At 41.6% G+C, this 22,359-nt stretch overlaps 1 protein-coding gene across 1 annotated transcript; it reads right to left on the reverse strand.

Annotated features, from left to right (window-relative positions):
• Nucleotides 1-3,567: 3,567 nt before the first annotated feature.
• On the reverse strand, nucleotides 3,568-17,303 carry LOC120372229. Its single transcript, XM_039489144.1, has 7 exons — nucleotides 17,114-17,303; nucleotides 11,114-11,264; nucleotides 9,656-9,749; nucleotides 8,711-8,829; nucleotides 7,601-7,743; nucleotides 5,963-6,160; nucleotides 3,568-3,770 (listed from the first exon to the last, which is right to left on the reverse strand). The coding sequence occupies exons 1-7, from the start codon at nucleotides 17,137-17,139 to the stop codon at nucleotides 3,659-3,661; spliced, it is 843 nt and encodes a 280-aa protein (XP_039345078.1). The 5' UTR covers nucleotides 17,140-17,303; the 3' UTR covers nucleotides 3,568-3,658.
• Between the last annotated feature and the right edge of the window lie 5,056 nt (nucleotides 17,304-22,359).

Raw genomic sequence — 22,359 nt, forward strand, 5'->3', positions numbered from 1 at the left:
TAAAGGGTTAACCGTGCTATTAATACCTTCTTGTAACCTGATCCCTGGCTTAAATTCAGGCTTCCTCTCTACCACAACTAGGCTGTGATTGCAGCACTGAAGCCACTGGGTGTTTGGCTACCGAGTTCAGTATTGCCAACGTCAAGAGATCAAAAATCATGAGTCGGACCCCAAATCATGAGATTTTTAAAAAAGCTTTTTTTTTTTTAGGTCAGTCTCCTGATTTCTGAACCCCCCCTCCCCTGCCCATCCCAGGGTGTGGGCATGTGACAATTAGTGTTGCCCACTCTCCCACATGTACTGGATACCGTGATTTTGGCCCCTGCTGCTAGAGCTTCCCCCCCTAGGGGCGCTGGAACAGGGAGGGCCAGGGGGCCATGGCTCCATCACTTTTAAAGCCCGGTCCACAAAGGGAGCGACAGGGGTGGAGAAGGCAGAGAGGAGTGAGCAGGGGGTGGAGTCTTGTGGGGAAGAGGCAGTGTGGGGGTGGGGCTTCAGGGAAAGGGGCGGTGCAAGGACAGGGGTTTGGGGAGAAGGGGCAACGTGAGGGTAGAGTCTGGGAGGGAGAATGGGTGGCATGAGAGCAGGGGCCTTGGGGAAAAGGGGCAGTGCAGGGGCAGGGCCTTGGGGGGAAAGGGGCAGTGTGGGGGTGGGCCATGTTTCAGGCACTGGTGCCCCCCCTCCAATTTAGAGAGCTTCTGCCACTCCTGTTCCCCGCCACACATCTGCCTGTCCCCTGCCCGTCACTTAATCCTGTCTTCCAGTCCCCCCTCAATTCTGGCCCCACCCAACTCCCCTCAGTTCAGCTCCCCCTCAGTTCAGGCCTCCAGCTCCATCACCACCACTGCATCAGTTCAGCCCTCCCACCCCATCGACCCCCACTGGCGTCAGTTCACCCTGCCAGCACTCACCCCGACTCATGATCTGGGTCTGGGCTTGAACTCTCAAATGTCAGGATCAGCTGCAGCTGAAAAAAAAAATCCTGACCTTTGAGAGTCCTATCGCAAGATCATGAGTCAGGATTAATTTTACTTAGAAATCATGTCTCGCGATTAATTCATGAGAGTTTGACTTTAACGTGAGCAGGATCAGGGCACTAGCCTGGATTATGAGAGTAGACGCTGATAGCAAGTATTTTTGTATGCCTTTGTTCAGCCAGTCCTACGAATGAACTATGAACACTACCAATGGGGGACAGAGAGAAAGACTGAGCCCTCTGCTTAGCTATAGGGGTATGTGCGCAGGAACCAGAGAACAGTAGCCAGATTCTTTCTCCCCACAAGACCTCGATTTAGCTCGTGAGGCCAGCAACCAGCTGGAATATTCCTCCAGTTGATGTCAGGGAGCAGGCAGATTCTCCCACCCAATCCCAGCGCAGGATGGGCAGCAGCAAACACCAGGGTGTAGCTATTCAACCAGAGCCCTGCACTCAGTATACCCGAAGTGAAACAGGGGAAGGGCCGCCAGGAGCCCCCAGAGTTAGCTGGTACCAGACCAGGGAGATGTCAGAGCCAAGCAGGACCAGAGCACTTTTACAGCCCCTAAACTTATTCCATGATCCAGCCTTGTCAGGCTGAAATTCTAATAATCTGAACATTTGTGGTATGCAGTATTGTTGTCATTGAAGTATGCGATTAAATGTATTCATACAATATGCAAATTGGGGTGTTGAGTCACCAACCTCCAGATTTCTGCACCTTCTTCCTTAAGCGATATGCCTTGCTCATGGCTATAGCACCCTCCCTCAGTCTTGGGAAGCCCAAAGCCGTGGACTTCGGGTAGAAGGTTTTCACAAAGTCAGACTGTAGAGTTGCTGCTTCTTCCCACTTCTGCCCACTTCCAGTGGCTTCAGCTCACATTACTGGAGAGGAGCATCAGGCCCAAAGTCATTTGTTCCTGAAACCTTTAAGTAGGTTTGACTGTTATGAACACAACACCTATGCTTAGTGCTCTGCAATCTGATGCACATAGGGAATATGAGCACGGAGCTGTCATTGCAATGTTCGTTAGCCTCTGAAATTTCTGTGTGGTATCATTGCTTTAGGTTACTTCCACAATCCTTTTGCAGATGTGCCAAGCTCCCAGATGCTTTAAAACTTGCTCTGGAGTTCCTGGAAGCTCCCTGCGGTTGGATCATGACAAGAAAAATATAAGTCCTACTTCTCTTTTCCTCTTCGCAACCTCGCTTTAATTTTATGTTGTTAGATTCATAAATGTGCCGTAGTAATAGTTATGGAACTTTTACCTGGATTTTCAGCCTGTTTATTATAAGAAGATTGGAGCCCCATTGGGCTAGGTGCTGTACAGACATGTTGTAAGTGAGAGCCACTGCCCTAAAGAGTTTACCATCTAAGTACACAAGTCAGACAAAGGTGGAAGAGATGAGAATATTTCCTCTTGTAGATGGGGAAATGACAGCTGAGAGAGACGTGAGTGACATGCCTGCCCATGGAAGTCACACACAGCTGGTTGTTGAACCCAGATCTCAGCCCTACGCCAGCGCCTTTATCACAAGGAGCTTTGTATTCTTCTCAGCTCTCTAAGCCAGTAAATGCCTGACACACATAGGGTCCCTCTTATAGGTGTTTATTGTGGCACTTTGTGATATTTACAAAAATTCTATCCCAAGTCATGTTTCGATAATATGTATGTGATCAGTGATGGATGGTGTTCCCTACAGCCATTCTTCCATTTTGGTGTGTCTCCCTTCCTGTTTCTATATTATCTAAATGCTAGAAACATAAACATAGAGCAGATCTGAGCTTCTAAATGTAATGTAGTCCTCTTAGCTAAGGACGCCCCTTCTTAGGGTACAAGTGGGCCACACAACCCACTTTCACATAAAAAAATTGTTGGGAGGAAAATTACCCCCCAATTTATCAAACAAGGCAACATAATATGCAACCTCACAAACCTATATATATATGGCAGCATATATATATATATATATACTGCCATAAATATGCCCCTATGTCAGAGTGGAGCAGAGCTTTATATTAGAGACAGCAGGTCCCCCTCCCTGTGTATTTTTAACAGAATTCCTGAAAAGTCTCACTGACCATAAGGAACTTTAAGTTAGTATGAGGAGTCTATATTATATCTGATTTTGACCCATCTGTTCCATCTAGTCTGGCAACTATCACTGCATTCAAAAGTGCTGAGTTTCCAGCAGCTCCCAAATATGAATTTAGGAGCCTAACTTTAAGCTCCTATTTTTTAAAATCTTGGCCCAGGACTCAGCTGAAGTCAATGGTGTTATGCTGGTGTCAGTAAGAAGAGAAGACAAGGTTCAGTAAACCCAATTTATTCTAATTTAATAATAATTTCTAATTTAAATGTAAATCACTGAAATGAGAACTAGGAACATGATATATTTCTAGCATTCAGGATCAGACTTTCAAACTTAGAAGTTTACAATAGCATACATACATTTGCGTGCACTAGCTTAATTATGTGTACACAGATGTATATATACTTAGGTGTGCCTAACTTTTAAAATCCATTCCTCAGTTTTATCTCTCTTGCACATTCAACTGGATCACATTTTCAAGAAGGACTCTACAGCTGTTTGATCAGAAAAAAAAGTGTATGTACTGGATTTATTAGTTCTGTTAAGTATGGCAATTCCATTAGCTCCATTATGATACAAAATACAGTGCTACAGTATGGTGCACATTTTTGAAAGAAAACCGATCTCTGGAGGTGGACAATCTTCTGGCAGCTTTGGGACCCCATCCAGCGTTCTCAAGCTTGGCAAATTGGAGAACACTCTACAGGAGAAATCAGAGAAAAAATAGTATTTTGAGGCATTTACTTGGATAATTTTTAAGATCAAAAGTAGAGATGGGCCAGAAGCAAACATTGTATCTGAACATACTAGAAATCTGGATTCAGACCCCAAACTGGGGTTTGCCACTTGAGACCAGCTCTGACAAAGGATCTGAATGTTTACTGTGTTATACTGGTTTTAAGCCATCAAAGTCAGTGGAGTTATACAAGCGCAAAACACCTGTAGCAGAATAGAGAATCAGGCCCATTGTATAACATAGCACAAAGGGGAGGGCTTTGTAGCTTAGTCTAAGCATTAGGTTTGAAATTCCCAGGCACCTAGAAACTAAGAGTTCAAATTGCAAAGTGTTTGACTCAACTTTCATCCTGCTGTGATAAAATCAGTTTTACAAATTTTATGCTTGTGAGCTTCTTTCATTATAAGACAGTAAACACTTGTGTCCTGTCTGCTCTATGGACCTGATCTCAAACCTTCTGATATCAATGCATCAGGCCTTCTGTGGACATTAAAGCTCCCGGTATACTATTTCATAGAAATGGTGTTTCTTCCTAATACCTTTAATTTCTGCCATTAATGTCTACTGCCCTCTGTGCCAGAGGTGACTGTATTCCAGTGGGAGGAGAAGCAATCCTGGCATGTATCTATTTTGGAACGTGCTTTTAAACCCCTTGGCATGAGACACTCTAGTCTATATCAATGTAATAAGGCAGCATTATTAATTAAAGTTAAGTATTGACTTTTCCTCTCTTTTGGTCCTTTTGGATAAATCTTGTGAAAATGAAATAAAGTTTCACGAGATTCCCACTGTCTCATTGTTAGATCTCAGATTTCAGGGTACAGTAGAATATATATATATATATATATATATATATTTTCTTTTTTTTGAAAAAATTAGCTTTAAAAAACATCAACATCATCTCCCAAAGAAGAATTCAGAGGGAAAAAGCCTACTGGAAATTCATCCAGGTTCATATCAAGGAGTCTCCTTTCCTTTCTCCTTTCGAGGGAGAGGGATTTTTGTACTCATGCTGGAGGGATTGGATGCAGGCGAACAGGAAACCTCATGGAGGCTTCGTTCCAGAGAGCAAGCTAATAGATCCTGTGTCTGTAATGGGGACAATGGGGTGACCATATAGCAAGAATGAAAAATCAGGACAGAGGGTGGGGGTAATAGCAGCCTATATAAGAAAGAGACCCAAAAACGGGACTGTCCCTATAAAATTGGGACATCTGGTCACCCTAGGGACAACTGTCCCGCATTAGTTGTTCCCTAGGAACCTCCTGGCAGCACAGGTCTTAGCTCAGTAAGGAGCATATTGCAGAGACTGGCTCAAAAACCCCCTCCCAACCCACCTGCCATTTATTCCTGTGAAGGGCTATCAGAGTCCTTGGGGAGTGGGGAGAATGGATCACAGAGATGTATCTCCAGGGAGTGTAACTTACACCTTCTTCTAACTCTCCCCAGCAGCATTTTACAACAACTCAGACTCCCCCAGATTTACTCCTTTAGACTCACTCCCACTTTCTACCATGTAACTTTAATCACCTGCCGAATTTGGCCCAGTGAGTGTAAGGGAGCCTAAGTCAGTGTAACTCACACAGTGTTGGGATGCAGAAGACAGGAGAGCATCAAGAAAAGCCACTAACAGGGGGGTGCAAGAACTTGTGCCACCTTTCAATTTAGCTTCCATCTTCCAACATCTTCATCCAGCTTCTTGCCACGTAATTCAATTTAGACTTCTAGTATAGTGAGAATTGGCTAAGGCAGCTTGAGTGAAAGGGAGTCTAGCTTACACCTACAGATTGCCTCTGAACTTGGCCCATAGACTTGATTTTAGCTCATGAGCTTGCATTCAAAAATTCATTCTCACTTAGCTGCTGGATTACAGTGTTGTCCAAGCACTTTCTGAAAATTCCACATAGAGTGAAAATCCATAGGAAACTATTCCTCAGGTGGACAATAGTGACACATGTCATCTTGCCAACTGGCTCAAGTTTGCAAAACTTGTTGAACTATCCTGTGATGACAGGAGAATCCAGCAAGAACAAAGCCAGTTTCCTTTACAATCCATGAAAGCTATCGTGTGTCAATAGTGTATTACATTTATGCTTTCATAGGAACAGATATTTTCTCATTGTACATGTTTTTACTGACAATAATGTAGGACTTACAGCTGCCTGTAGTTTTCTTTAAACTCACAGGGGTTCCTCTTGAGTATAAGGGATTCTAGTGGAGTAGATCTCAAGTTTGATATCCCACTTAGTGTCTCAATGTTGTTATCAGCCAGTGACAAGTGACGAATCTGAGGTATCTTTGGCAGCTGTTTGAAGGATGTAAAATGATTTTTACTGACATTTAATTCTTTGCATCTGTAAAGTACAAAAATGTATGCCATCATTTATCACATACACAGAAGAATATACATCCTTAATTATTGTGAAAACATATACAGTGCACACACATAGGGCCAGATCCTCAGCTGGTGTAAATCAAGTAGCTTTATTGATTTAAAGAGAAATAGGCCATTTTATACTGGCTGAAGATCTAGTACATTCTTGTTAACTCAATACAATTAATTTTAGGAGGATCTGAACAGATTGTAGCAGGGTTGTGATAATGCCTCTTTCAATGTTAACAGTTTAAATCCAGTCTAGGTCAGCAACCAAAAGGTATTACCATCCGATGGAGGGTCACTGGCCAACATGAACTCACTTTGGTAACCTCAAATCAGTTTCCAGAGGACAGCTGTTCACGTTATAAAAACCACAGGAGCTACAGCTGGCACTTGCTGGGTCATATTCAGTAGAGATGTGTAGGGGGTGTGATCTGGACCTCAGTATGCTAATTTAGACTCCCTTACAGTCAGAAAGGAAAAGCAGAATGTGGGCTTCTTTAACATAGACCTTTTGATACCTTCTTCTGACAATTCAGTGTGTAAATCACACCAACTTAGACAACCTTACAAGTAGGGACAAAGGTTGTAAGTAGGACTAACTAAGGGAACATGACAGAGTTAGCATAAGGTCTAATTTACACCATTGTACACATCCTCTCTGAATGCAACCTCAGCTCTTACTTTGTTAGTAAAGAGACAGATATGCAGACTGAGCTAACTTCTCACCCTTTGACTGTGCCATTCTCTGTTAGGGCTGAGGAACATCAAACAAAGTGTGGGAAAGTTTACAGCCTCTGCTTTTACCTGTTCTGTGGATAAAGGAGTTCATCTTTCAGGGGCCTGATTCTGATCTCACGCAATTTTACACTGATGTAACTCTATTGGGCAATGCTATTTTTTGCCTCAACAATGGCTGCAAATCGGGGCTGAAAATTTAGCTTTACAGCTTTCTTTTACATTTTAGGATGGCGGGACCATTATTTCCCACTCCAACTATTAACACAACCTCAGCTTTCCCTATATCTATATATTTCCACATTAGGAAATAACTGCAGTGGAAACTCCTGGCTTCTCTCCTTGAGTCAGGTACCATCATCTCTATGTACATTTCCTCCAACTGACCTGATACAACTTTTCCTCCTAGCAGAAGATATCATTGACTTTGATGAAACTTCTCATGGAGCTATGGTCTTCTCAGTATGAACAAGGTGGCAGAATCTGACCCAATAATAGCTTTCAATTCTCTTGGATATCATGAACTTAGATTAACTGGATTTTTCAATAGAATTACATTCACATATTATGCTCTGTTAATCACTAAAGGCCTGATTCTGCTCCCATTGAAGTCACTGGCAAAACTCCCTTTGACTTCTATGATACTGGATAGGACCTGGCAACAGGATTTTTCATCTACCTTGGCAACCTTATGGCACTTAGGTCTGTCAAAGAATTGTCCACCAACCAAAGCCTTTCCACTCGAATTAATCTCCGGAGAATCCTGTTAAAGTTTTCTAGCTGGTAAAGGTCTCCCAAGTCCTGAAATGAAAGGTTCAAATTCTGGGGATGGGAAAAAATGCGAAGAAAATTCTTTAGCTTATTTTTTTCTTTTTATGTTTAGTTATTAAAAAGAGTTATACCTAATTTAAAACAAACTATGATGCCAAATTTGGCCTAGAACAATAGAAATATGTTGCTAAATTTGTTCGCTCCACCTACCATGCACTGATGTTTTGTTATATGAATAACAAATTACTGGAGGGTAGCGGTAGCCAGAAATGTTACTCTGCATACATCTGTACCCTCATCCTCTCTGACAACCCCCTCCTTTCCCTATGCTCTCCACCAAAGAGTTTCTCCTGAGTCCTTTTGTTCTCTTTCACCTACTTTCACATTTGTATCTACTTCCTCACTCCCTGGTATGCCTGAAACAATCTCCCAATTATTATATGTAAAGCTCCCTCCCAAAATCCATCTATTCTCTGGACTTTCCATTTATAAAGGCCTCTCTTTTCAATGTGCTAGACTGCGCCTTTAGGCAGGGAGAGGTGTGTAAGCTGTAACACCGCAAAAACAGCCCTATAAGGCACTGTGACACAGTGTCACAATTCCTGCTCTGCTACCTCATCGTTATTAGAGAGGTCACAATTGACTGTTGATCCAGACCAGCAGTAAATTAGTACCCTGAGCTGTGCTGGCTCAACTATTCTGCCCAGCATGCATGGAGGGGTGGGGGGGAATTTGGATCCACTTTTCACCCATCTGTTCCAAAAAGTGTCTGAGCAGGCAAGAAGCGACAAAGAGTCCTGTGGCACCTTATAGACTAACAGACGTATTGGAGCATGAGCTTTTGTGGGTGAATACCCACTTCGTCAGGACTCTTTGTCCCTTTTTACATATAATGTAATGTATTATACTGTCCCAGTCAGAGCCCTTAAATTGTTGGCCCAGTTATTTGTTTGGCTCATTGATTATACAGTGCAACATGGAGCTATATCAATAACAATAATTAATCGTAAGATCTTACTGCACAGTTTTCCCAGTTTTCTTGCAGCCTCTGTTGCCATTCCTCTTTTTCTGTTACTTGTTTTCTTGCTTGCAAGGCATCTTCTTCTCCTCTGAAAAACAGCTCTTCTGCTGAAGGCCCTGTTCAGAAAAACAGATATTTTCAATAGCTGATGTGATACGGTGTCTGTAGTTAGTTACTTTTTAAGAGAATATATGTAGTTGGGAAGATATTTGAGTTGCAATAATATACACGGTATTATACCAAAGTAGGTTCCCAGACTCCTGAGCAGTAAATTAGTTTGGAGATTTTCATATATTGTGGGTGCTAATTCAACTCTTTACATTCAATTTACAGTCACTGTGAGTTGGTGGCTTGTTATTAAATGAGATTTCCTGTTCCTTTCAATGCTGAATAAAAGCTTTCATTTAGGTGCCTCACTGTAGACCCCCCCGATTTGAAAATGCAGGCATATGTGTGTGTGTGTATATATTCATATAATATAAATATAAGTAAGATAATGTACTACTGAATTGTTTCTCCATTTAGGTCCCAATCCTGTAAACACTTACCTAATTTTAAACAAATGCCTAATTTCATACTCTGGAGTAGTCTCATTTATTTCAGCAAGGCCACTCATGCTTAAAATTAAGCATGTGTGTTACCATTCTCAGGATTGGGGTTTTACTCTGTCATCTGTTATCTCCAAGCATTAATTTAAAAATATAGAAACTACAGTTTTGACATTTGTTCCTGTTTTTTAACTCTAAATTTTAAACAGCTATTCTCTGAATGATTAAAAAAAATGAAACTTCTGCAATGTAGAGGTGAAGTCAATGGCAAAATTCCCATTAACTTCAGAATGGCCAGGATTTCATCCTGGTATTTAATTCTGTACAGGATAAAATACTTAGGATTTAAAATGAATATGTCTTTTTTTTCAAAGGAACAAATTTTCATCTTTACCTTCTCTCACCCGGGGGCAACGAATCTCATTTCCGCGAACATCATGTTCTTTTAACTCATGCCAAGTGAGATACTTGAAGGAATCTGAGGGAAGCTTAATGGAAGGATGTAAAATAAAAGAAACAAAGAATTAATTAATGGTCTTAAACACTGGACAATATCTTCAAATTTATACAAAAATCCGTGGCATTATTCCAGGAGAAAAAATATACACACAATCTTATGTAAGAACAGCCATTCTGGATCAGCCCAATGGTTCATCTAGCCCAGTAATCTGTCTTCTAACAGTGGCCACCGCCAGATGTTTCAGAGTGAATGAACAGAACAGGACACTTTCTAGTGATCTATCCCTTGTCGTCCAGTCCCAACTCCTGGCACTTGGAGGTTTAGGGACACCTGGAGCCTGGGGTTGCATCTCTGACAGTCTTGGCTAACAGTCATTGATGGACCTATTCTCGATGGACTTATCTAATTATCTTTTTATAGATTTGGCCTTCACAACATCCCATGGTAATGAGTTCCACAGGTTGATTGTGCACGGTGTGAAAATGCATGTCCTTTTGTTGTTTTAAACCTGCTGCCTATTAATTTCTTCAGGGGGCCTCTAGTTCTTGTGTTATGTGAAGAGGTAAATAACACTTCCTTATTCATGTTCTTTATACCATTCAAGATTTTATAGACCTCTATCATACCCCTCCTTAGTTGTCTATTTTCTAAACCGAACAGTCCCAGTCTTTTTAATCTCTCCTCCATACCCATAATCATTTTGGTTGCCCTCTCTGTACTTTTTGCAGTTCTAATATATCTTTCTAATATATTCTAGGTGAACGTTTACAGGTGAGTTGTGTTACCTTAACAATGACTTGTTAAATGCTTCATAAAAGTCAGTTATGAAATAGCACATGAATGAGAAGAGAGTATATATATAAACAAAATCCAGTTTAGGACACTAGATGGAAGCACGGAAAACCTGCAGCCAGAGTCAGAAATGGAGTCTGGAGCAGAAGCTGTCTGACACATTTTGTCTTCCCACCAAAAACTGTTCTGTGGGCACTCCCGACCAGCAGTCGCAGAGAGGAATTTCAGGGCAAGCCTCAGAGTCAAAATCTGGTCTTCATAGCTATGCCAGTCCATTCCTGGCCCAGCAACTGCACCTATGCACAGCCCCACACATGGATGATGCCTGTATGCTGGCTAGGCACAGAACTACCTGTAATAAGATCTTTGGTAGCATATGGAGTATGCTTTTTTAGCGTGTATGTGTACCCATTTGCAGGTTGCTTATAGTACTTTCCCTAGATTAGCCAAAATTTGGCCCACCAAATCCTATCTGGAGGCTAAATGTGGGCAGAACACATCCATTAGCATGTTGTAGAAAGAGAGTCTATCCATAAAGTTACTTTCCATCAGTGTTTTTTTCTATAAACTCATAACCAGACTGATACACAGAACACTTACTGGTGAAGATATCCCTGAGTCAGTGCTCTGCTGGAGTATTCCTCTGTGTCTTGATAAAACTGGCAAAGTAGTATCTGTATCACTTAGAGCAGAACAGTGAGAGGAATAGGATTTACAGAATCTATGGCTGCTTGTATTCAGACCTGAGGAGCTAAAGAGATAACACTTTAAACCATTAATATGCTCTTGATTTGGTGAATGTGATGCAGGCTGTTTCATGGACAAGGAAAACAAAGCAGCAAGGCTCCTCTTTCATGCATGTTAACTAAATCACAAAATGTAAATAAAACCTCATATGTGACAAGATTGTGCCAACATGATCCTCTGGGATATGCAGAGGACTGCTCACCTGAATACTGTTACTCATGCACAGATGTTTGCAGGATGGGGCCCTAACATTGTAAGGACAGGCCTTGTCATATCAGCACTTTGAAAGCCAAACTCACAATTGAAATCAATGGGACCTTGCCTTGTGCCTGTTAATCAATGGCATGATACGGCCTGCAGAGATTAGCTGTATCTGGGGATACACTGTACAGTTTGTATGAAAAACACCCTACTGTTGTGTTCTGAATCTTCTCCTTTTTTTCTCCTAGCAGTAATTTTTAACAATGCCTTAAGGTTCCAGGGAAGAATTTAACTTTGTGTGCAACTTCAAGCACATGTATAGTCCAAATGAATTCCCATACTTATGTGCTTTGCTAGACTAGGGCCCAAGAGAATTTTGAAAGGTACATTTTATTTAACAAAAGTGGCATAATTGCTCCAATTGTGCTTCAAAGAAAGTGAACATCTCTAGCCCGGGGCTGCAATTTAGAAATCTACCATGGAACACTTTAGAAAAATCACTTCAACTTAGTAACTGTGTGGATAAAGCATAATCATTTGCTTGTTACTCTACAAGCTCTTCGAACGGTCAAGAAATATCATTAAAACAATTACACAAGGGATCAGAAGTGGAAAATAAAAAGCAGCTTTAAAAGACTCTAGTGGGGATGGTAATGAAAGTTTCATGGTGAGCAAGAGTGTAAAAGACAAATTAAGTAAAACAAGGAATAAAATCAAGGTTACATACCTATTTGAAAATAATCATGAATAGATTTACTACTTGCCTAACTAAGATTCTGTTTTGCCTTTTTCAAGTATCATCAAAAACACCCACAACATCTTGTCTGATTTTTATCTGGAAGCTCATAATGTTAACTCGTAAATGACAAAGTAGAAATATCATTTGTAACTGCTCCTCTTATCTTTTTTGTTTTGTCTTATTTTTGGGATTGAAAGAACAACAATAAATAATATCCAGTCGCAGGTGACTTGATTGGGAGCTGTGTGGTGTGTTGCATTTCTGAAAACAAGCCTATTTTTTTTAGATCCTTTAATACGCTCTCTGTCTTTAGGCAAGCAGATATGAAAATGTTGGCCTATTTTTATACAGGTACAGTGTTAAAAATAAGCAGATGAACCATGGAGTAGCCCCATGAAGAAAGGATGGAGTGATTATTTACATTTGGACAACGTGTGGCTAGACCATCTGAAATGGTGTTTACATTGCTGCTGCGTAGAGGTCTGAGGCCCTCTTGATTCATTGCAGGTTGAATAAAGTGGTATTAGTAGGTAAGATATATAGAAATGGTTTCATAGTTATGGATAGCATCTTCTCCATACTTCTGTGAAAATGTGATTTTGTCGTAAATGTTAAGGATAAACTTCTAAATAATGTAAACGATTATATTTTTCTGTTCATGTATGTGCTCACACACAAAATGTGACTTGAAATAAGTCTTTGCTCTTATGTTTTTATTTTGGTTTTGTTTGTTTTTTACATAAATTTAGTGCTTGTGAAAGGTGCTGTAGTAAATGTAATGCCTCCCCAAACAGCCAGGTGTGCCCCCCCCCCATGGTCCGCCCCCAGACTCCCTCCTGCCAGTTCCCTGGTCCCTGTGCTGTGACCACACTCTGCGGCTGGGGCTGCGCCGCTGGCACTCTGGGTCTAGGAGCACTAGCCTGGGGTGGGGGCTGGTGGCTGCGGTGGGGTGGGGTGGGAGGGAGGCTCTGGGCTCCAGTGTGGGTGACGTGGAAGTGGCAGGGCCTTGGGCAGAAGGGGTGGGGCTGGGGGCTAGCCTCCCCCAGCCTGTGGTTCACGCACTGCCCATGCTGAAGATCCACCTCTAGCTTTGGACTTTCTGCAGTCAGCATGATTGCTGCAGCAGAATCCTCTCCAATTTACTATAAAAGTCTTTGCTTACTGCATAAATGGGTATTGAATTAGCACTCAGAATTCCAGAAATGATAGCTGAAAGGAGCAATTCAGAATGTCAGGTGGGCTGCAACAGGAGCGACAGACAGAGGATGGAGCTTTGGACTCTGCGCTGTTTGATTTCAGTACGTTTCAGCTAGACATCTAGCATTATTGTAATAGATTTTGCTCAGGAAATAGAATCATAGGATTAGAAGAGACCACCAGGGTCACCTAGTCTAAAACCCTGCCAAGATGCAGGATTTGTTGTGTCTAAACCATCCAAAACAGGTGGCTGTTCAGCCTCCTTTTGAAAACCTCCAGTGAAGGAACTTCCACAACCTCCCTAGGCGTCTGTTCCATTGTCTGCCTGTTCTTATAGTTAGGATGTTTTTTTTTCCAGAGATTTAATCTAAATCTGCTGTGCTGTAGTTTGAACCCATTGTCTCTTGTCATGCCCAGTGTTCTCTCTCTCTCATTTTCAACTACTGCCTTTTAAAGTTGATCTAAAGGAAATTACAGTGACTCAGGAAGGATACAATTCAAAACAATTACCGCTTACAATGTATGAAACTACCAAAATTCTCTGCCTTGATTGCGAGGCCCTTTGGCTGGATATGAATCTCCAGTGACACCTTTGGGAGCAGCACTCTAGATTATGTCAACTATTAAGTGAAAAAATGAGATGTATGCTGTCTGTCCAGGCTGAGTCATTTCCCCTCACTTTGCCAGCAGTGAAAAACTGGTTATCATAAATCACACATCTAAATCCTTATGAGAGAGGAATTAATTTCACTAATGCTCTAATGGAAACTCACTGTGGCTATAACCCCACTGCATTCTCTCTCTTTTCAGTGATGATCTATAATGTCTTTAAAGCAAGCAGTGTTGGCTGTATTTTAGAAATCGTATGAAAGGAGGTTGAGGGAGAAACTCAAAATTGTCAAGTGAAAAACATATATTGCACATATCTTTTGCACGTGGAGGCGCCGATTCTTTTAGCTGGCATCAACTGAGTCTCTAATAGCATGAGTGTAGTTGTGCACCTGATATTAAATCCATAAACACAATTTCAGAATCTGACCCAATAAGCAAAAAAAGTGGCTTAGATGTTGATTTTAAAGGGTTAAATATGGTTTGAATCAGTTAGAGCTTTGGTGCTGTGGGTGGTTTCCCTATGTTTTGTTTTTCTTATGCTATACATATAAAATAGCTGCTTAATTTAAATAAGAAACATGCTGACAAATCCTGCTCTTTGTTACACCATTGTAAATCCAGAGTGACTCCATGGTTTGACTGGTGTTATCTACCCTGATATAAGTGAGAGCAGAATGATCCTAAGATTTAGCTTGTGTAGCTTTGATTGAAGAATTGTGGATTTTATTTTTTAGTGGTAGTAGTAGGGAATAAAACTGAAATATTTGACATTGCAAACTGGAAGCTGTGCACATACCACAGCTACTGCACCTTTCATAGTATTTTACCTATGCTCCAAACAATGGGTATGATTTAATGAGGTACCGAGTCATGCCAGTGAACAGATGACGTAGTCCCATGGACTTCACTGATAGAACCTCACAGAATCAGAACCTTGCCCAATGTCAATGGCATATTGGTGAAATGGATCTGCTCCCATTGAAATCAATGGCAAAATTTCCATAGGCAATGGGAACAGAAAGGGGTACGTTTTCCAAGAGCAGTGCATGGGCTTTATATGTCTGACTCCAACTGACTTTAAAGATAGAAAACATTAAAAGCTAATGCAATGCTTTGAAAAGCTATCCCTGTGTTATCTCTGAAGATGGCAGTGAAGATGTTTGGGATGGAAACTTTTCCTATGCAGTATTTGCAATGTTTGACAATGTCAAAAGCAGTGTTTCAAAACACTTCCTCTGACGCTGCTGCAAATCTAATGAAAATGGAAACGTTCCAGGATTTGCACCGAATTCTGTGTTCTGCTTCATGAGAGACACAGCACAGAACACGCACCACAAACGGAGTGGGAGCAAAGGTGCCTTTAGGCCATTCCTTGCCTTGCCTTGATCCTGGGCTTCTTTGGGGGCTGGAATGTCTCTGACTATAAGTTACAGTAGCTGTGGGGTCTGGTCTAATTTATAGCAGCCTTACTCCAACTACCTGTGGACTGCTCTGCAGATCAGAATAGTCATAGTGCTTTGAACTAGAGTTATTCCCCTCGCCACTCCAGAATGCTCCCTCATGCCCCAAGTCCTGTCTCCAGCACACCCTTACACTGGGGGGTGGGAAGCATGGGTGGTGGGTGAACCAAGGGCTTAGGGAGGCTAGCCCTTGGACCGGCCCATTCCTTCTGCCTGGGGCCCACCCAGCACTGGGCCATCCCAGCCACCCTAGCCCCAGTAGGCTTCCCAGAAGAGGAGCAGCCTGCCTGGGCTGGGGCCAACTAGCAGCAGGAGGGTGCCTCGGGGTGAAGCATGGGCAGGGCCATGTGGGGCTGTTCGGCAGGGCACAGCCTATTAGATGTGCTGCCCATGGTGGGAAGGGGGTGTTTATATTGCCCCAATGCAACTCCTATATTAAGAGAATTTCCCTGGGGCCCCTTTACAGCCCTTGCATGCTGCTGGAACAGCATTAAGGAGCACCAAGAGCCCTCCACATTTCCATCCTGCTCCTGTTGGCTCCACTGGGAACATGATCCAGCCCACAGTCAACATCTCAGTGCTCCAGAGTCATTGTAATGGTGATACAAGGCCACTCCGAAAATACTGATGAATTGAAATACTCATTTTAATCGAGTTTTTAGCATCATACATTAAGAGAAAAATAAACAAAATATGGATGTTAAACCCCAAAAGAAAAACAGCATAGGTCAAAATTTTAGCCAGTTTCTAGTTGCCATTTTTTGCAAGTGAATATCAGATATCTGGTCATTTCCCTCTCCAAACTGCTCCCACAAATAGCAGTTTGTATGCACAAAATGGGGACCCAGTCACTTTGCTGGATCAGTCAGTTGCACATGCCAAAGCAGATATGCAAAAATGAACGTAAAGTGAACCTACAAATCTAACTTAAACATGTCGTGTAAAAGCCAGGAAATTCAGAATTGAGACTAACCCTTCTTTCTCAGTTCACTGCACTGTGCCTAGGTATTGCAACAGGTGAATGCAATGCAGGTAAGATCAAGCATTATTCTGAGAGCTGTCTAAACCCTAGGTACAGTGGGTGACTGACTGATACTTCCTGTTTATTTTCTTGAATGGGTTTCATGAGACCCTCAGCAATATTTTGATGTAATGCTTTTGAAAATAATTTGGTAACATACACACCTGTACTTTATTGTTACAATGCATCTCTATCCTTAACTGTAACATAAATTATCTTGCTTTCTGTAAAATAAAACTACCCTGCAAAAGAAATTTAATTAACACAATTAGCCATAACAGACATAACGAGCCATTACTGGTATATTTATTACTCAAATTCCATGCAGTTTTCCATGAACTTAACTGCAAACTTAGCATCTTAATCAATGTGACTTTTGTACTTATCATAAATAATCCATTTATATTACAACACTGTGTGTCTTGCAGTAATTAAATTACAACAAGAAAGAGACATATTTCTTGATTGCTTCTATTGCATAACAGATACCATCAACAATTCAGGCACAGTAACTGTACGTTTTAAAAAGATATTCAATCTTGTAACACTATCTTGTTTATTCAAAGTGTGTCAAGCCAACAGTACAAAGACTAAAGTTACTTTTCCTCTTTCATTCCTCCTACCTTTTTGACATGTCTTGCTGTTGCATTAACTTCTCACGACTCGCATAAAGCTATTTGTCTACAGTAAAATATTTTCTTCCCATCTTCCCCACAGTGGGGCTGTATTCTGCATCCTTTGAAAAGTTGTAGCCCTGATCAGAGTCTTGGATGGAACTCCATAATCACCGTTGCCAAGGAAACAAGCTGTCACCTCGCAACACACAGTCATGTCAGGAGCTATTGTTACCAATCTCTTATGCGCATCAATCGAATTCCTGTGCTGCTCTAGCGGTAGCAATTAGCACTTTTCCCAAGAGTCGTCTGGAGAGTGAGCTGACTGAAGATAGGTTAGTGATACACATATCAAGATATGCGATCATCCTGATGGATCTCTGAAGTGCTCACTTGTCTTCACTTCTAGAATTTCTTAAATTGCATTCATATTTTGCCAATTTGAATTTTCGTTTGGCCTTGCTTAGTGTGTCACCTATACAAAAGTTCATTGTGTGTGGTGTCCAGTTATTGAAAAACTAACTATAATAATTAAAAATAATACTTTGAATGGAAAGTTATGTTGCTGTTCAAAGAATTTTTATTTTGTTTGGTGTAGGCACCTCTCTTCAATGCTATTTATCATCCTAGCATCACATAAAACTGTCAACCATCATATACTCAAATCTTCCAGGCCCCTCTTGTTTCTGAGTATGAATGCAAATGGACATTCTTTGGTGGAAAATGATAGCAGCTAGTGTTGTGTCTGTTTATGTATGGTATTTCCCTTATAGAAAATTCAACAGCCAGTCCAATAAACCCATCCTTGTACAGACCCAAAGAAGCACTTAAATTGATGGGATTGTAATGAGCCATCAAGGGCCATGTCCTATGGACTTGATCCAATGTCCATTGAAGTCAATGGAGGATTTTCCATTGATAACAGTTGGTGTGGGATTGTTTGATTAAATGGAGTGTTTGATTAAACAGACGATGAAAGCTGTCACAGAGTGGCTGTCCCCCTGTGGTTGAAATCGATTCGGCTCCCCTGTGCCAAAGAAAATGCTCCCAGTTGAGCCAGTTAAGGGGGCAGGACTGCACCTGGGTCAGAGGCGTTCAGGGAGGACAGAGCTAGAAGGGGAACTGCAGAGTGAAACTGCAGGGACAGGGGGGCTCCTGCGGTGGTCCCTGTAAAAGGGAGTTGGGGCTGGAAAAGAATACCGAGCTGAAAGTTTTATTGTCCATTGGGAGAAGGCAAAGAAGGCAGGCCAGGCCTTGCACCTTCTCTAGCTGCCCAGACAACAGGAAGGGACGGTACCTCAGGGAGGAGGAGTTGTGCCCAGTTTAAGGCTGGGTGGAAGATTTTGTTGCTGTTGTTGTTGGTAAAGAAACCAGACCCCAAGCCCTGAAGAAGGGGAAATCAGGGGCAGGGCACTGCAGAGGCATCCCTGACTATGAGGGGGCACAATGGTGTTATAGTAGCACACGGGCAGATCATGCCCTTTTGATCTCTGTGTGGATTGCCTCCTCTGACATATGGAAAGGAGACATCAGCCACCTCTGCAGCAGCAGCATCCCTCTTCCCTTGGACTCTCCATGGGTCCTGGGATTCATGCTGAGGAGAAAAAAATGGGAGGTTCAAGCTCAGTATTGGGGGAAACACATTTATAATCCTCTGTGTCCAGGGGAAAATCCACTGGAAATGCGATACAGCCACTGACTACTACATTTCAGGCTCCTCATGCTGCCTTCCTCCACAGGAGAATCGTTCCCTTGCACTTTGGATCCTATCTTTCCCTACGCATCCTAAAGACCTCGGGACTCTGGTGGTATGGCTCACAGTGTCTGATAAGAAGATAGTTTTTCCATACATAGATTTCTGCATCTGTGCAGAGACCCATTGAACTCCAAATAAGTGCTGGGGTCTGCACCGGTGCAGGATCGGAGCCTAAAGCCAGCCTTAAAATTTCAGCAGCTGTGTATGAATTTACAAATATTCATAAATTCTTCACTCAGTTCTAAAAGCTGAATGGGAAATAATAACCATTGTCAATTCTCTTTTTTTTTAGAATCTTGTGCAATTAATCGCATATGTGAATTCATGAATATTATGTGATGAGTTCTACTAATGAGCACTCGGGTCAGAGAAAACTGAGTTTGCTGCAGCAGTTATTATAGCTGCTGCAGTATACAGAATTTTTCTATACCTTGATCACAGCCTGGGAAGTGACCTTTGCTATACCTGCCCCCCCCCCCCCAAAAAAAACCCCAAGACAAAAAATCGTGTTTCTAAATGAAAGAAGTCAGCAGGTGGTTGCTTTTTCTCTTTATGTTTTTCCTCCAAACAAAATGAAAGGCATTAGTCTACATCATGGGCTAATGGGCTGCAGACTTTTATGGAAAAAGTATTTCTCACAAAGGGTATGAAAAATTATCTAAGTGCCATTTCAATACAATGACATATCTCAGGTGGTGCCAGCATTTCCATTATAAACACTAGTATTCAGAGGCTTATAACCTGGCCATAAAAATTTGCTCCGGCTTGAAGTTCAGCAACATGCAACGTGTCTGCCAGATAACAAAATGACAGAAGCTCTTTCTAACTATTGAACACTACTTTTATTTCTGAGATATACAAGTGAAGCAAATATAAGGCATGTACCCTTCTCAGGTGCTTCTTAGATGTGCATTTGACTTATCATGTTATTTGGCATGTAATGCAAACTCAGCTGGTGCACCACTGAACATGCCTGAACTGTACAGAAAACCTCTGATTAGGGATGGAAAATCTTCAAATTTCTGATATTAGCATCATTACAGTAGTACGAGAGGCTGCAGTTGAGATCAGGACCTATTGTGCTAGGCACTGGACAAACAGTCCCTGCCCTGAAGAACCTAAAGTCTAAATATTCAAGACAGACAAAGGACGGAAGGAAGGAAATATTACTCAAATGTTACAAGTGGATAACATCCATTGACTTTAATAGGGCCAGGATTTCATGCAGAGAGTTTAAGTGACTTTCCCAAGGTCAGATCAGATGAGCATTCTAGGTTTAAAATCTATGAATTTACACCAAACTGCTGAGCTTTTCTGATATTTATATGATTGGTTAAGAATGTTCACCAAAAACTTAAATGACACCACTAAGCACTTCTCTACTGAAGCAAAATAAACATCAACAAGTTTTCGGTTAATATTCTGATGTCAGCACAACACAGAAGCTAGTAAAAAACCAGGTTGCTGCCACTAGCTCACACTTTTATTAGTTTGATATCAACAGTAAAAGTCAGCTCTGAGCACTTATTGGCTATGAAGAACAAAGTCCATTCCTGGGGAGTGATGGTGAGGTTACCTGGTCTGAGTGCATTCGGGATCACACAGCAATCTCTGATGCTGGCACCACAAATTACACAGTTAGAGAGATTTTCTGTGAATTCGAATTTGGGTAATTTGCATAGATGCTGGCAGCTTGCAGGAAAGCACTTGGAAAAGGAACACAATGTCACTGCCTTTCTCCCCCTCACTCACACTCATGCACTTTCTCACACACACATGCAAAATGAAGAGGATACACTTTGAGCCCAGGCAGTGAATTTTTTTCTTCAGCACATTTAGGATCTTATTACGTGATTCAAATCCCAATGGCAGAGCTTTGAGAACATCTGCAGTGAACGGCCAAATAGAAGATAATAAAAATGCAGGGTTAAGTGCATTTCATAATGATTAAGAAAAGTTAAGCAGTCACCAATCACATATTAACCTGAAAATTATTTACAGCCTAATGTGCAAAGGTCCTGAGCCCACAAAACACCCAAGCATGTGCTTGGGGTATTATGCCTGCCACACCACTAAAGAAAAGGGCCTAAGTAATTTTGCTGGAAAAACACTTTGCCTGCATCTTGTAATGCCAAGATCTACTACAGAGACCTGATCCAAAGCCTATTGAAGTCAGTCTTTCCATTGACTTTAATGAGCTTTGGATTAGGCCCTGAAGAGGGATGTTTGTGCTTGTGGAAAGATGAATGGCATCTTCATAGCATTCAGAAGAGGTTTAGTTCACTCTCAGATTTAACTACGCTAATAAAATTTGTGTCGGCGCTTGGTGGGTGAAACAGACATTTGCTGACACTCTGAAGAGAGGCTGTGTGCAAATGCTGCTTAGGGAATTGTTCTAGGAAGTTTTTCTGTTTGATTAACATTGTGTATTTGCTGAAAGAAAGTGTAATGTATGTAAAGAGCCCGACGGTTAGTTTGACTATCTGCGTGTGTATGAAAAATAGAATGTGAAATCCTGTTCCCACTGAATCGATGGCAAAACTCCCACTGACTTCAGTGGAGTCAGGATTACACCCAGAGTATTTCTTATTGATATGGGTGAAAGGAAGACATCTGGTATTTAAAGTTAAACACATTTTTTGTCTTTGATCAAAAATATTGGGCAGTATGGGCCTGATCCAGCAAAACACTTAAGCTCATATATAACTTTAAGCATGTAGGAGCAGTGCCATTGACTTAATAGGAGCAGGATCAAACCCTACATGTGTACAGTTAAAAACAAAAGACAGTTGGATTCTACTAGGGTTTTCTAGATTTTCACATCAGAGTGAACCAAATACACTTATGTGTAGGGCCTGATCTAAAGTCCATTGCAATCAATGGAGAGGCTTCCATTAACACCTCAGCTAAGCATTTATACATATGCAGAGTAATGGAACATTCTGACTGGGTAACATTTCCACAGATGTAAATAGCCACCTGAGGGACAAGGCAGTGGAGAATCAGGCCCATTGAAGCGCTCCTGATTTGCACCTGTGTAAAAGAGAGGAAGGCCTCCCGACACCATGGTTTGTGCAATGCATCTTTCCCCCGCTCTCGCCCGACTCTGCCTCCAGGATGATAGTTTTGGTATGCTAGATAATATCCTACTGTTATTTATTTGAATCCTTATCTTTCCCCAGAAGACCTCTCCTGTTAGTCCCAGAGCATGTGTTCATAATCACGGATGAGGTGATTGCACCAGTAGCATACACTGTTTTTTTAGGCCAGATGATTCATTTTGAATAGGATCCAATATAGGCCTGAATTGCAATAATTTTAATTCAGCATTTTTCAGGACTTTGACTGCTTTCATCCAAAATCCACTCCACAAATAAATCTGTTCTCCGACTAGAGCTTAACTTCCTTCTCATTGCACTCAACTGTAATAAAACTGAGGTAATAAAAAAGGTGTTATGAAAGTGTTTCAAGAACGGGAAAGTGAATTAGAGCCAAGCTC

This window comes from Mauremys reevesii, linkage group 9, assembly GCF_016161935.1.
Source record: "Mauremys reevesii isolate NIE-2019 linkage group 9, ASM1616193v1, whole genome shotgun sequence".
NCBI lineage: Eukaryota > Metazoa > Chordata > Testudines > Geoemydidae > Mauremys > Mauremys reevesii.

What these genes read in the sequence shown, in the direction of transcription:
- LOC120372229 (XM_039489144.1), bottom strand. Translation starts at nt 17,139, where the DNA reads ATGCAACAGCAAGACATGTCAAAAAG. An exon ending in TTGCCCCCGGGTGAGAGAAG is followed by an intron (nt 8,830 to 9,655) that starts GTAAAGATGAAA and finishes TTTTCTGAACAG; the next exon opens with GGCCTTCAGCAGAAGAGCTG. An exon ending in AAAGAAAACTACAGGCAGCT is followed by an intron (nt 3,771 to 5,962) that starts GTAAGTCCTACA and finishes TTTCTCCTGTAG; the next exon opens with AGTGTTCTCCAATTTGCCAA.